This window comes from Eublepharis macularius, chromosome 1 (assembly GCF_028583425.1).
Source record: "Eublepharis macularius isolate TG4126 chromosome 1, MPM_Emac_v1.0, whole genome shotgun sequence".
Lineage (NCBI taxonomy): Eukaryota > Metazoa > Chordata > Lepidosauria > Squamata > Eublepharidae > Eublepharis > Eublepharis macularius.
In genome coordinates, this window is record NC_072790.1 from 120,156,688 (window position 1) to 120,172,342 (window position 15,655).

At 40.5% G+C, this 15,655-nt stretch overlaps 2 protein-coding genes across 7 annotated transcripts in view; one reads left to right on the plus strand and one right to left on the minus strand.

Annotated features, from left to right (window-relative positions):
• ECT2L (epithelial cell transforming 2 like) overlaps nucleotides 1–9,740 on the plus strand; it is a 67,923-nt gene extending 58,183 nt beyond the window's left edge. Inside the window, exons 20-22 of one of the 2 annotated variants that reach the window (XR_008597962.1) lie at nucleotides 941–1,029; nucleotides 1,873–1,988; nucleotides 7,209–7,273. Coding sequence is in view for 1 of the 2 variants with exons in the window: in XM_054992985.1 (XP_054848960.1) it covers nucleotides 941–1,029; nucleotides 7,209–7,381; nucleotides 9,010–9,149 (402 nt within the window). In the remaining variant the exon portion in view is untranslated. Of the gene's footprint in view, nucleotides 1–940; nucleotides 1,030–1,872; nucleotides 1,989–7,208; nucleotides 7,382–9,009 lie in introns of those variants that run through there. The other variant, XM_054992985.1, reaches the window with a different exon arrangement.
• A 229-nt stretch (nucleotides 9,741–9,969) lies between these two features.
• REPS1 (RALBP1 associated Eps domain containing 1) overlaps nucleotides 9,970–15,655 on the minus strand; it is a 61,660-nt gene continuing 55,974 nt past the window's right edge. For all 5 annotated transcript variants that reach the window (XM_054985535.1, XM_054985552.1, XM_054985525.1 and 2 more), the window contains 3 exons: nucleotides 12,864–13,012; nucleotides 11,742–11,847; nucleotides 9,970–11,240 (listed from right to left, as the gene is read on the minus strand). In XM_054985535.1, the coding sequence (XP_054841510.1) occupies nucleotides 11,172–11,240; nucleotides 11,742–11,847; nucleotides 12,864–13,012 (324 nt within the window). In that variant the 3' untranslated portion in view covers nucleotides 9,970–11,171. The remainder of the gene's footprint in view (nucleotides 11,241–11,741; nucleotides 11,848–12,863; nucleotides 13,013–15,655) is intronic.

The following is a 15,655-nucleotide window of genomic DNA, read 5'->3' on the forward strand; positions in this document are numbered from 1 at the left end:
TTTTGTGTGTAAAAATACAGGACTGGATCTCATTAATGACCACTTGTGGTAACCCCTTGAAACTTTTATTTGTAGAAAAAGGCCAGGCACCTTGACTACAGTAACCAGGGGAACCAGGCAGCCAATCATCCCATCTTTCTCTTTCAACAATGGAGCTTCTATTGGTCCAAGTGAGGCAGGAGCCATTTGCTTTGGCTCCTAGTCTTCACCATAGCTCCTGTTTTTGTTTTTGTTTTGGTCCATATGGGTCCCAGGACCATCAGCACCAGCTTTTTAGAGATCTTAGTGACTGTGGAAGAAGGAGGGGAAGATCTACATCAGCAAGCACACAGCATGAGTACTTTGTTGAAATCCAACTCATAATGAGAAGAGTATTCATAACGAAAGGATCTAATAGTGGCAAAAGACAGGACAGTATTCTATTATAGAAAAATGCTATTGAGAGGGTAATAAAACACAGGAGAGGGAAATGCCCAGGACACCATGACACAAATTGTACATCACTGATACTAACAATTTAATATAAGAAAGAGAAGATGTAATGAGGTATATAAAATACTAAAATTGGCTCTCAAATCAGAAATGGGTCCCAGTTCTGGAAAGATTAAAAAATTACTGTATTGGCTTCTACCCATTTTCTTCCAGTTTCTGGCTTCAGTCCAGCATGGTTGTCCACATGGGTTCTACAATCCCCAGCACAGCCTTTTTTGTGGCCGAAGGCATCCTTCCCCTTTAGGTAGTGGGAAAGTTAGGATAGTTGGCCATTGTAGTTCTACGCAGAGTCTTGGGATTGTGTGCTTGTCCCTAATAAGTGTATACCCAAAAATATTTGAGAAAAAAATGATGGTTGTGTATGTTAGAACTGTGTGATGAATGTATCTCAACCACCAAGTATCAAATCTGGTTTTCATAATTTATTATTGACCTGTTTTACCTACAGCAGTTATTGAAAGCCAGCAGGTACCTAATTAGGACACAAGATGTAGCTCAGCTACGCTGCTGTTCTGAGAAAGTTGGTGCTCCATTCAGGTAAATGGATCTATGTTAGAATTGGGGTGTTAAGGAAGAAAATTTAGATGTGGTTGCTGATCCAGTTCTATAGGCTTTAATCTTTTTGTAGAAAGCTGGTAAGTGTTCTTGATGAGTTCAGATTTTGTTAAATATTTTTTCCTTGAGTACAAAGGAATAAAAAAGTATATATATGTGATTTCCAGCTGATGCACACAATTCAGACTTCTGACATTGTAATGGCACAGACTATATTCACTATAAATGCTTCAATGATCACTCCAGTGTCTGACAGTTTATTGGCCGTTTATGCTGGTATCTCTTATTTAATTAAGGTGGACAAAGTTTCTTTTAGTAAACATAAAAAGAAAAAAACTAGATTTAAGGTCTAAACTTCAGGGTCAATATATTCTCTATTTCTTGGATATATTTGTTTTTACCTGGAAGAGTTATTTGCTAGTCATTGGCTTACTGATAACTGTTGATTGATCGCAAGCCATGCAGTTGCCCTTAGCCTCAATTTTTTTTACACTTTTTTTTAAAAGCACGCACAAATGTGAATTTCTCACTTGTTCCTCTCTACCCCCTTTTGGTCCTTGGAAAGATTATTCCTGGGGTCATTGCTCAGTGACACAGCATCTACATTCCATGCAGTCACCCACCATCTTCACTTGAAAGGCTCTGGTAGTAGGTGATGTGAAAGATCTCACGAGAGCCATTGCCAATCAGAATGGCCTGCACTGCCCTTGATAGACCTGTGGTCAGACTTGCTCTAAGGCAGTTTCATGTGTCTGGGCTGCATGGCTCAGGGGCTGCAGCTAGGAGAAAGGTTAAATTGTCCTATTCTCTTTTCTGTCTACACAGCTCCAAAGACTGGAGGAGAAGGGGCTGATTTTATTATCTTCCTTCTCACTGAACCCTTCCTCCCTCAGGAACAGTCTTTCCAGGGGTTGAAAGGGACTGCCAGGAAACAGGAACAGGTAAAACTCAGAAACTGGTGCTTGTAGGATACCAGCCACCGTGTTGAAAATACACTATCTTTCAATAGTTTGTTCTGTACCACATACCTGGTGGAGAATCTACACTAGTGGCCAAAATTGTGGAAACCTTTTGGAAAAGTGTATTTTTGAGGTTTGATGGCTCATAACACCACTTTTTTTGGGGAGTAATACCATAAAATTATATATCAATGGAGAGATAATTTAATCAAGAATGTAATGCAATAACTTTTATGAAGGAATTTTTTTTAGAACAGTAGTTCTAAAGAAGAAAATTGAAACACACAGAAAAAATGAGTTATACAACAATTCTCACCGTCAGTTAATACTTAGTTGGGTAACCTTTTGCTTTAATTACAGCCTTACAATGCCTTCCCATGGACTGAACTAAGTTTTTTAGTTCTGCAGCTGTTATGTGAAACCACGATTGAGTTATTGCTTCTATTAATTGCGTTTTATTGCTGGGTTGCTTCTCACTAACCAGTTTCTTTAGTCGGTTCCATAGATTTTCGATGGGGTTAAGGTCTGGGCTATTCCCAGGCCATTCCAACAGTGGAATATGATTATCTTGAAACCACTTTTTGCACACAGCAGCAGCAGTGAATCCTGTTGAAATATAAATGCTTCATTATCTTGGAAAAGATCACGTATGGAAGGCTTCAGTTTGGGCTCAAGTATTTCATTTATGTATTTTTGGGCATTTATATTGCCATTTATCATGCAAATTCTGCCCACACCTTTTGATGTCATACAACCCCATATCATAACGCTAACTGGGTGTTTCACGGTAGGTGTAATGCAATCAGGATGCAAATCTTCTCCGATTCTTCTTCTCACATATTTTATGCTATCACTACCAAACAGGGAGATTTTGGTCTCATCACTCCAAATAACACTGTCCCATTGTTCCGCTGTCCAGTTAACATGGGTTTTAGCCCAGTTTAATCTTTTCAACCTTTGTTTGAGAGATAACAATGGTTTTTTTCGTGAAATTCTAGCACTGAGACCAAATTTCTCCAGTCTGTTACGAACAGTCCTTGCACTCAACTTCACATTGAATTGCGCCATTTCGTTCTGTATGATTTTCGTTCTGTATGATTTTCTTCTGTCACCTAGGCTCAGTCTCTCAATTCTTCTATCATCCCTTGCTTGTGTGCACCTTTTCCTGCCTTTACCAGTCTGGTTTTGTAGTTACTGAGTTGCCTTATACCTCTTCAAAAATTTAGAAATGCCACCTTTGGTTAAGTTTCCACCAATTTTTCTTATAATTTCTTCATAACTGTAGCCTTGTTCACTTAATAGTACTATTTTACATCGCTTTCTAGGTGACCAGTCAACTCTTTGTCCCATTTCTTTAATTTTATTATGTTTTACAAGCTCACTAAATGAAAGAACACAAAACAAACAAACCAACTTGATAGCAATCACATAACACACAGACAAATGACCTCCTCTCAGCCCGGAAAACCCACAACAACCATCGACCTCCTCTCAGCTCCAATACATGATATCAATAGCTGAATCCTACTGTAACCTGATTGGCTCATTGCCAAAACAAGATGACACCTGATTGGCTCTCTAAAGACTCATGCTCATTGGCTACATTCAAACGAAAGAAAGCTACTTCATATCAACTTAAGCAACTTGTGCTTCCTTTTCCTGGTTATTTGGCTAAAACATTTGATAGAGAACAGATAATTGAACAAACTTTGTTGCATTACATTCTTGATTAAATTATCTTTCCACTGATATATAACTTTATGGTATTATTTTTAAAAAAGTGGTGTTATGAGCAGAGTTCTTGCCAACATACGCTCCTATGCTATGGTGCAGGAATTGTCACAACTCAGCGCAGAGCTTAGAAGCCCCAGTGCACGGCAGGCGCCAGGCGCTGGAGGAGGAGCCGTGGCACATGCCCATGTGGCCTTTCCCCAGCCCGTTGCTGTGTTCTGGAGGAGGAGCTGCAGCCCATCGCGAGGCTCTGGAGAGGAGCCATGGCAGGCACCCGCGCAGCCTTTCCCCGGCCCCTTGCTGGGCTCTAGAGGAGGAGCTGCAGCAGGCGCCTGCGCAGCCTTTCCCCGGCCCCTCGCCAGGCTCGGGGGAAAGAACCATGGCAGGCACCCACACGGCCTTTCCCCGGCCCCTCGCCGGGCTCAGGGGAAAGAGCCGTGGGAGGCGCCTGCACGGCCTTTCCCCGGCCCCTCGCTGAGCTTGGGGGAAGAGCTGCGGCAGGCACCCGTGCAGCCTTTCCCCGGCCCCTTGCCGGGCTCTAAAGGAGGCACCACGGCAGGCGCCTGGACGGCCTTTCCCCAATCCCTCGCCGGGCTTGGAGAAAGAGCCACAGCAGGCGCCCACGCGGCCTTTCCCCAGCCCCTCGCCAGGATCAGAGGAAAGAGCCACAGCAGGCGCTTGCATGGCCTTTCTCTGGCTCCTCGCCAGGTTCAGGGGGGGAAGAGCTGTGGCAGGCGCCCGCGCGGCCTTTCCCTGGCCCCTCGCTGGGCTCTGGAGGAGGCACCACGGCAGGCGCCCGCATGGCCATTTCCCAGCCCCTCTCTGGGCTCTGGAAGAAGAGCCATGGCGGGCACCCGCACAGCCTTTCCCCGGCCCCTCACCAGGCTCTGGGGGAAGAGCCGCAGCAGACGCCAGCACGGCCTTTCCCAGGCCCTTTGCCGGGTGTGGAAGAGGAGACACGGTGGGCATCCGCAAGGCCACAAAGACTTGCATGGCAAGGAAAATTCATGACAGAGCTAGGGTCTGAATCTGGAAATTTTACATGGGCTGGTACGACAGGCTGTCCTCTAGTTAAATTACTCCATGGGGAGTGGGGAGCTGAGGCCTCAGTTTTACCAGTATTTTTGTACATCAATGGCATTCTGCTTATATCTTCAGGGGAGAATAGATAATTCCAGTACAGTGTAATAAAACAGAATGGCAAGCAAGGAGAAGGCAGGACTTCAATGCTGACTTTATGCTTTATGACTTGATTTCATTTCAAAGATTCCATGACCATAACTCACAAAGAGGAAAGAGTTTTAAAGCCATGAAGCCTCTAGGGTGACTAAAGGCCAATTCTAGGCAGCTCTCAGCTGGAAGCTAAATAGGTGCTCCCCCTGCAACTTCAGCCAGCTTTCTTCTTCTTTCTGCAGACCTGGCCACAGAAGAGACAGGAAATGCCAACAGACAGAGCAGAGGGAGGGATGACTGCACATCACATTCTGTTTAGGATTTGCTTGTGGGCAAAAAGAAACCCTTACTGAAGCTCATTTGCCTGATGTTGCCCAAAATGCAAAGAAAACTCTGGCAATACACTGATGCATGTGGAAAGAAATGGTGTCTGAGCCATTCGCAGGCATGCTTCACAACACCTTTTTATATAAAACATAGAAGGGAATAGCGAGTGAGTGAGTGCATTGCGGTGCTGGATGACGCACAATTCTTCTCCCCCGTAGATCCAGGGGAGTTAGCGGTGTTAGTCTGTAGTTGCAAAATAGTAAAGAGTCCAGTAGCATCTTTAAGACTAACCCACTTTATTGAGGCATAAGTTTTTGAGAACCACATGCCTAAGTGGGTGTCATCAGCATATTGATGGCACCCAATACCAATGCCTCAGACAACCTAAATCAAAAGTCTTTTAATCAAATGGATTCTGGTTTTTGAAAACGCGCGCTCACAATTTGTAAGTTGCTGCTCACAAATTGGATTTCTGGCTCACAACACTGCACCGTTTAGAGGGAACATATCAAACCTCAAAAATGCACTTTTCCCAAAAGGTTTCCACAATTTTGGCCACTAGTGTATATACTTTATCCATTTCCATATCAACTCTTGAGATGTCCAACTGAAGACATTCTGCCGAAATCTTGACCACCCTATGTTGAGTATCTTCCTCTGGTGTCTCCCTAATGCCTCGAAGTCTCAGAGCATATTCTTTCTCCCTTGATTCCAATAAAGCCAGAGAGCCAGTTTGGTGTAGTGGTTAAGAGCGCAGGACTGTAATCTGGAGACCCAGGTTTGATTCCTCACTCCTCCACTTGAAGTCAGCGAGGTAACCTTGGGTCAGTCACAGCTTCTAGGAGCTCTCTCAGCCCCACCCACCTCACAGGGTGTTTTGTTGTGCGGATAATAACATACTTTGTAAACTGCTCTGAGCGGGCATTAAATTGTCCTGAAGGGTGGTATATAAATTGAATGTTATTATCATCTTGATGTTTCTCCAACTCTCTATCAAACACTGCTACTCTGCTGTCCAGGATCTCCACTTGATTGCTCAACTTTACATCATTAGAGGTTTTTTAACAGATCTTGCGGTATTTTTAATTTGTTCAGTTACATCTGCCTTAAGTTTCATAAAATTGTCTTCCATTTTCCTTTCAAATGAATCAAATTTGACTCCTAATTGATCAAAAAGGTTTTGCATCAAATCTGTAGGTGTGATGTCTGTTGAAATCATGTGTTTCCTTGTGCCTTGAGACATTTTCTGCCAGATGGCTGTTTTTCTATAAATAATCTGTAAAGCCTTTCATAGATGTTTACTATTAGCTTTCTTTACATTCCAGCTGGAGTTTCAAGGCCGGTGTTTCAGCCTTAGCTCCTTCTATGTAATTTGGTTTATCCAGTCCAGCCAAAATACTTTCTCCCAATACAAATTCACAAATTATAGATAAACTATATTTTGGTTTCCCTTAGTCCGTTAAATCTTTCTCATCACATATGTAGTTTAAAAGCTTTCTGCTAATGATGCATTCTTCTTCTTATCTCAATTGAAAAAAATAGAGAAAAGTCCAGGAAAGCAGAGTATTATCTCACCACAGAAGAAATAGCTGTGTCGGAGAGCTGCTTAGCTCTTAAGTTTAAGATCAAGGATTGACTTGCCTTTAAATTTCAATCATAGCTGCAAGTAGATGTCTGTTTCCCGACAATCCAATCTCCAGTCACCACCCAGGAACCTGCGCAGTAAAACCTTCAGCATAGTTGTCAAACGGAGCACAAGTGGTTAAACTCACAATCCCTCTTTATCCAGAATGATTTATCAGCTGGAGAAAGATCTCCAGCCATTAATCAAAGCTACATTGTCTCTCCCCGAATGGAAAGCTTCAGGCAGCCATGCCTTCAAGTAACATGTCCCCCCAGGTTCTTAGAAGTTTTGTTTTAATATCCTTGTATTTAAATAGTTTGGAAGATAACTTGTTTTCCTTTTTACAGGCTTTACGAACATACCCATGATCTCAGCCTTTTCCTTTTCAACGATATATTGGTTCTCTCTCGACGAAGCATCTCTCACAAATCTTTTGAATGGAGTGTAAAAGTGACTCACCAGTTTTTAGAGGTGGTGACACTTCATCAGCTCTTTGTTGAAGATATTCCAGAGTCCAAATGTATGTTTTTCAAATACCCAAGTGATACAAACACATAAAACCAATCTGTTAGGATTTAAAATTTCTAGCTTAAATTTGGTAGTAAACATTACCTTGGCTAACTAAAATGCAGTTAACTTCTGTGGAATTTCAAAACAAAAAGGAATTAATAGTTTTACACAGATTCGAGAAGTTTCTTAAAATACTAGCTTAAAAATGTAACAATTAATAATAGCTGGCCTAAAAATGTTTCTCAGAGGCACTATAACTTAAATAGGTGCTAGTATGTAAAACACCTATAGGAGTTCCTTCTGTTTTGGTTTACTGAAGAAACTTTGGAAGAAATCCATGTACTTTACAAAATCTCATAGGCTGTTAATCTTTGAGGAGGAGATCCTATGCCCTGACCAAAGAAAATCTTCAGTTTTTAAAATGGTATGCTATGTACTATGCTGTACTGCTGTTTAAGAAACTTGTCTAAAACTTCATTATGCATGCAGAACTGGTGTGCAATTCTTTGGATGCCAGCTAGTCTTCCTTCATTGGAAGGGGCCTAAAGATTAATTTACTTTCACTTTCCTTCATGATTACTTGTTCATATATAGTGCAGTCTAGTCTTGCAGTATATCATACAAAGTGGCTGCTTTCACAAACTACCTCGATTTGTTCTTTCACCTGAAGCGCCCTCTCAGTTGGACCTATTGTATTGTTTTTATGCATTCAGCATTATTCCTCTATTAAATGCATAACAACATTTAAAACAATGGCAAACAGGAGATCCACCAAGGATGAAATTCCCTGTGTAGGTATCGTTTCTGCAAACTATGCAGAGGTTAATCTTAAATTATCATGATGTGCATTGGATTTTTTTTATGTTTAGGATCAGTGCAAATATAACAGTCTTGCATAGATATACATAGGGTTCTTTGAGAATGTTAAACAATCATCAATGCAGAAAATGGCTGTACACACTAGTTCCATGAGAAAAGGGTTTTGAACTGCAAGAGCTAGTACATTTGGGTAGGATTCATTTCTCTGTAGAATAATTACTGCTACTTTACAACTTACATAGCACTAAGAGACTTCTAGACATTGCATAACAGAATAATACAGAAATATACATCATGAGAAGACTGGAATAAGGAACTGACAATGAGCCCTAATATGTAAGAGCTGTGCTGTTGTAAAAGCTAAAGCGTTTATAACCATCTTATATATGCTTTCTATATCTCAATAGGAGGGCTCCCCAAATCTTAATGAAGGTGTGAGAACTTCTGAAATTTTGAGAACAGTCACTTGGTGCCCCAACAATATAGTTGCCAGGAGGCTGGGTCTAATCACAACATATTAGGAGGTTCCAAGCCAAGCACTCTCCTTTGATGGAAGCTGCCATTTCCAAATCAGAGCTCCTTGCACACACAAGACCTGTACTTTTCTGAATCACCTCCTACTGAATGCCAGAACTAGATCTTTGCTTTAGAGGTGAAGGTAGCAGATGCTAGGGAACACACTAGCAGTTTCCACAGTACCCAGGGGTACCACCATTTAGGATTGCTTAAAAAATATGCCACATAGGGAAGTCAGAAAGATTTGTCTTGAGAAATCACCCTTAAGTTGTCCTTAAAAAATCAACCATTTCTATTTAACAGATATAAAGAATGCTTTTCTTCTACAAGGGCCAAGGCATCAATGGATTTGTTCTACAGAGGAAGCTGACAAGTTCCCATGGCTTTCTGCATTACAAAGAACAATCATCTGTAACATTGAAGAGAATGGAAGCAGCTTTTAAGATTTATAATAGCCAGCAACATGATTTCATGCCCGCTACACCTTTAGGACACAGAAAACAAGTCTATTTCCTATTAATCTTTGTTCAGATCCACTTCTGATTAAGTAAATGACATGAAAAAGTTAAGTGGTGTATCCATAGGAACTTAACTAAGAGTATTAAAAGCTTTGCCAGTAAAAAACTGTAACTTCCTTTTTAAAAGGATGATTTTTCTTTTGAATACAGAATAAGGAAGCAGTCTTTTAAATACTGGACTGACACCTGGCCAGTACTAGAAAGGTGGTGCCTTAAACAGTCTTCCAAAAACAGTCACAATGTCTACACACTTGCCGTGCTCCCAGTAAACGGGTGTTCTGTACTATCAGACTACAAACCAAGCAATTTCTGCATGACTTACTCTGCATCCTTGTCATATACATGGATGAATACACATTTCTCATACATAATACAAACAGAACAGAGTTTTTCAGTATCAACAGCATTACATGAGATGTATTCATTCATGCACTAACCAAACTTAATTGGATTCTTCTTGATACATCAAATAAATGGATTACCTGGTTTTGTTCTTTTTGTAAAATGCTACATGTTTAGCATCTAATAAAGAGTTGTTTGCAAATTGATACTGCTGCCAAACCAAAAGCTATGCTCTGTTTACTAGAAGTTTTGCAGATCATAATTCAATATTGAAAGTTAGAACACAGATGTTGACCAAGGTATTTCTAATGCAACTGTTCTATTAAACAGTTCACAGAATAATTGTATACACATAACAAAACTGACCATCTATTCCACCTTAATTTTTAAAAGATTCACCAAGTTAAAATATTGTGCTATTTTATTGGTGTAAAAATCACACAATTGCTAGTTCTGATTCTGCTGAGATACATTCATGCAGTTTAACATCTATGATCCCACAGCCAGAATAAGCCATTAAATAGTATATCTGCTGTTAGTCAGCATTAATGCAAATTTACATATGAGATCAAAAGGTGTGTATTATACAATATACAACAAATCCTAATACAGTACATCAACCTGAAGAGCAAGATACAGTCAGGGAACTTTCTGTTAATAATGCAACTTGTCTATAAGCCAGAAAAAATAAGGCTTGGAGACATGAGGAGAAAGTGTAGCCCAAACTTCTTAAACCACATATGTTGACAGAAAGGAAAAGAAGAGTTGAAGTGTTGACACATTTCTTGACCGTGGATTCTTTTACAACAGAGGCTGGTAAATGTGTCAGTTAATAAAAAGGCAATGTGCAAATCATGCAACTACAGGTGTTCAGGAAATATGCCTGACTTGAGAGGAACACCTGTTCCTTTCACAAAAGGGATGTATATGTGCATGCTGCAAAATCAGGCTCTTGAATTAAAACCACTGTAAAGCTGTGGTGATGTTGTACAAAAACTTGAACATAAAAGGATAATCAAATCTATTTGGCATGACAAAGTAGTATACAAGTGTGTGGCACTTGAATAAATTTGTTTATTCAAAATGGCAGGCTGTCTGAAATTATAGTTAACAATGTTGCAATAAATGGTGACGAGAAACTGATCTGATAACACAGCAGGTAAATCTCTCTTTCACAGTCAAAAGATAGATGTATAACGCACATTTATGATAACATGTGCTTCTGTGTTTAATAAATGTAACCATTTGGATACCTAGAATATTTTTATTCATGATGTGAAATACAAAAAAATCTATCAGGTAATGATTTCCAGTTTGGGATTTAGGTCACTGAAGTTGTAAAAACCTGGCTTCAACTTAGACTGTACGTGTGTTCCCAATAAAATGGGAGGGATGGCAGTGCCAATATATAGAACATTCAAGGAAACATTTATTCCAATTCTTTGTATTAAAATTATAAAAGTTACTTAAATACAACTGTGGACAGAGGACAAAACAATCACAAAATGTTAGAGTGCACTGAGCTGAACATACGGGTCTTTAATTAGGCCTTTTACCCAATTTCCCCTTTCAAAGTTAATCAGTTCACAGTTAACGGCAATCAGCTTATAAGTGAGAGAAAGGTCGAAGCTGTTCCAGTTGAACCTCCAGTGAAATTCTCTCTTCAAGAACATCCTGGAAAGAACAGATCTGTTTATACTCTAGAGGAAAGAACACTAATAAAATTTTAAAGATACAATTATCGGCATTAACATTCATCATGCATACTTCCTTTTTCAGTGTAGACTATTTGCATCCATTTCACAACTGCTCTGTTTTTAAAAGGAGAAGTGCAAAGGGAAAAAACTCCTATGCTATGCCATGTATATGGGTAGGGAAAAATCTAAAATAGCTAGTAGCAGGTCCTTATGCATCACTAACCAATGCAAAAGCTTGGCTATACTACATGAAGAAGGGGACAACAAAATGAACATGGGAAAGCTGACAAAGACATGTTGAAAGCTAGGTTTTCCCATTCGGAAACTATTCATATTTTCAGCCTTCAAAGGTAACTAAACACCCCCTTACCCTAACAAAGAGAACAACTGGATTTCTGGTACCAAAGAAAACTGTGTATTTAGAAGGCCTCTGAATACTCTCTTGTTCCCTTAAAATATTTTCCAAAATATTATTTACCTTTAATTGCTGCTGCAATTCACTATTCAGCCTGGCCAAAACAGTATTTGTCTCCTTATTGCGTCTAATTGATGCTTGAATTGCCTTCTTGTCCTTTCCCACTGATCTGAAGGGATATATCACAAAACAGTTGTCAGAAACCACTGAATTTTTTTCCAAATGACTCAACTAAGCAGCTATTCTGAAATTACAGCAGTTTATTATGTTACTTAGCCTTCTATCATTTTCTAGTTGAATGGATTTTCTCTCCTGTCAGTGACCAACTACAGATTACTATGGCCAGCCTGCAGACAAACTTACCAAATGGCATCTCAAACTGCCATTTTGCAAACTTACTATGTTTCAAAGCTATTTTAAAAAGTCAAAGGCCTACTACACACTCTGAATTGTAGTTTTTTGTATTGTGACCTTTGTGTCATCTAGCTTATTTCTAGTGTAAGTATATTGTACTGAACTATACTGTCATAAATAATGACTTTCTGTACTGACAACTACAAATTTACATCCAGAACCATTTGCTGAAACAATCTGAGTTGCATGCAAATGAAAGGGCTGATACATTATTAATTATATGAAATATATATGCATCTATTTACTTGGCAAGATATTCAAAGTTCAGTTTTCTAAAAATTGTATTTTTCATCTCCTTCCTTAAGGAATACAAGAAAGAATGCATGTGACTAACTTGGAAGTGAAGACAACTAGAATGTAACCTTTTGAAACAGCGATCATAGTGTCTTAAAACTTCTGCTGGGAAATTCAAACAGTCCAACTCTGTAAAGGTTTACTCAGCGAACTAATGGATATGCCAAATGCATACAGCCATTCTTGTAACAAGGGAAATGTTAGAATAAGCCATATACCTAGTACTCAAATTTGCCTTAATGTGATTTTTAAAAACATGAATTGAAAGCCTTGCCATTACAGAATTTAACATTAAACAAGTATGTTTTACTGGTGTTCACTAAAAAGTCATTGAACTTGTGTTTAGGATATCTTGTTAGATCTCTTTATTCAGCAACATAATAAATTCAAATATTATAGACATCTACTTCTATAATACGAAGACATTTTCATCAACAAATATATCCATTAGAGAAAGTTATATATATCTTGGGTTACCTAGGAATCGATGGCTGTGAAGCAAGAACAGCAGCTATGACACCTGTTTTCTGTGTATGCTCCTCAGCTTCTGGTCTCAGCTCATCTTCTGATTTTGGCCTTCTGCGTATAGGTTTTGGTGGTGGAGCAAGAGGTGTGGTGCCCTTGCCCTAGAAAAATAAATGTAACATTGATATATACTATTAGTTCTATAGCTGTAAGTTTTTCTCTAAAGCCCACTGTATAGAGTTGGAAGGGGCCTTACAGACCATCCAGTCCAACCCCCTGCCCAATGCAGGAACAGCCGAAAGCATCCCCCAACAAGTATTCAACCGTTCCCTGAAGACTGCCAATGAGGGGGAACCCACCATATCCCTAGGCAGCCAATTCCACTATTGAATTATTCTTAATGTGAAGAAGTTTTTCCTAATGTCCAGGCAGTACTTTCCCTCCTGTTGTTTAAACCCATTGTTTCAAGTCCTATCTTCTGGAACAGGAACAGTTCCTTCTCTCCTCTAAGTGACAGCTTTTAAATACTTAAAGAGCAATCATGTCTCCCCTCAACCTCTTCTCCAAACTGAACATTCCCAAGTCCCTCAGTCTTTCTTCATGGGGCTTGGTCTCCAGGCCCTGATCATCCTGGTTGCTCTCCTCTGCACCCATTCTAATCTGTCCACATCCTTTTTGAAGTGAAGTGTTCAGAACTGCACACAATACTCCCAGTGCGGTATTATCTGACCATGTACCAACATGGTACATGTACCATGTACCAACATGGTACATAGTAGGATAATGACATCCTGTGATTTGGATGTTATGCCTTTGTTAATACACTCCAATATTGTGTTTGCCTTTTTTGCTGCTGTATCACATTGAGGGATCACATTTAACTTCCCATCCACTCATATCCCAAGATCTTGTTCACACACACTGCTAACCCAGAAGTGTATCCCTCATCCAGTATGCATGCTTTTAATTTTTGTTACCCAGGTGAAGATGCTGACACTTATCCATGTTAAACTGCATCTTACTCAAATTGCCCACTTTTCCAGCGTGTTCAGATCTCACTGAATTTTATCCCTGTCTTCAAGGGTGTTTGCTACTCCTCCCAGTTTGGTGTCATCTTCAAATTTAATGAGGAATCCCTTCACATCCTTGTCCAGATCATTTAGAAAAATACTGAAACATACTGGTCCCAGAATCAAGCCCTGTGGCACTCCACTGAGCAGCTCCCTCCAATCAGAGGTAATGCCGTTGACAACTACTCTTTAGGTGCGGTTATCTAGCTAGTTCCCTATTTAACCATCCTAGAGTCCATTCCACAGTCCTCTAGTTTACCCATCAGAACAACATGAGGAACCTTGTTGAAAGCTTTAATGAAATCCAGATAAACTACATTTACAGCATTCCTGCGATCCAGTAAGCCTGCCACTCAATTGTAGAAGGAGATGAAGTTGGTCTGACAGGATTTGTTGGGGACAAATCCATGCTGACTTCCCTGTATCACCATATTGTCCATCAAATGCTTGCAGATTGATGCCTTTAATATATGCTTCAGTATCTTCCCTGGGACAGAGGTCAGGCTGGCTGGCCTGTAGTTCCCAGGATCATTCTTTTTCCCTTTCTTGAAGGTTGGGATGATATTTGCTCTCCTCCAGTCTTCCGGTACATCATCTGTTCTCCAAGAGGTCTGGAAGCTGATCAACAAAGGGTCTGCAAGCTCTTTTAAAAGTTCTTTAAGCACTCTCGGATGTACCCCATCTGGGCCAGGAGATCTGTACACATCCAGTGCAGGAAGGTGCTTCTCCACAACTTCTCTGCCCATGTCAGCCAGCAGCCCTGAAGCCATACCTTGCCTACTACCATCTCTAGTTGGGCCTGTTCTCTCCTTCAGGGAGAAAACTGAGGCAAAGTAGCATCGAGCCTTTCTGCCTTCTCTTTCAGTTTCTCCATTTTCACCCAAAAATTGGGGTATTGCCCCCTTCACCTTCTGTTTGCTCCTCATGTACCTAAAGAATGTCTTTTTGTTGTGGTGAGCCCCCCTGGCCAGTCTCAGCTCATTCTGAGCTTTGTCCTCTCTAACAGCTGCTCTACAGTGCCTAGCTATCCCTAAATACTCGTTTTTGGAGGCATTTCCTTCCCTCCATTTCTTGATCTCTTTTTAATTCCTTAGTTTATCCATGTTGGCTTCTTAGATCCTCTATCACATTTCCATCCTGCTGGAATGCTGATAGCTTGATCCTGCAACAGCTCTTTTTTATGAGAGCAGCAAAAGGAATTCTAGGAGGCCATGATCACTTCTCCCTAAGGTTCCCACCACTTTTACTCTGTCAACCAACTCTTCCTTGTTGGTTAATATCAAGTCCAGTATGGCAGAGCCTCTTGTCGCTTCCTCCACCATTTGAGAAAGGAAACTGTCAGCCAGCAGGTCAGGAAGTTGCATTACCCTGGACATATAACAGAGTTAGTCTCCCAGCACACATCAGGGAAATGGAGTCTCCCATAACTACAAGGCCATGCTTCTTAGACACCCTACTAAGCTGCTAATGGAAGGCAGAATCTGCCTCAACTCCTTGGTCAGGTGGTCTATAACAGACCCCCAACCACAATACTTCTCATCCTTCCCTCCCTTATCTTCACCCGGACATTTTCCAATGGGTTGTCACCTTCTCCAGTATTTCCTGACAATCAAGCCCTTCCTTCATATACAGCATTACTCTTCCTCCTTGACACTTCCTGTTCTTCTTGAATAACTCATATCCATCCACTACTGTATTCCAGTCGTGGGAATTGTCCCACCAAGTCTCTGTAAT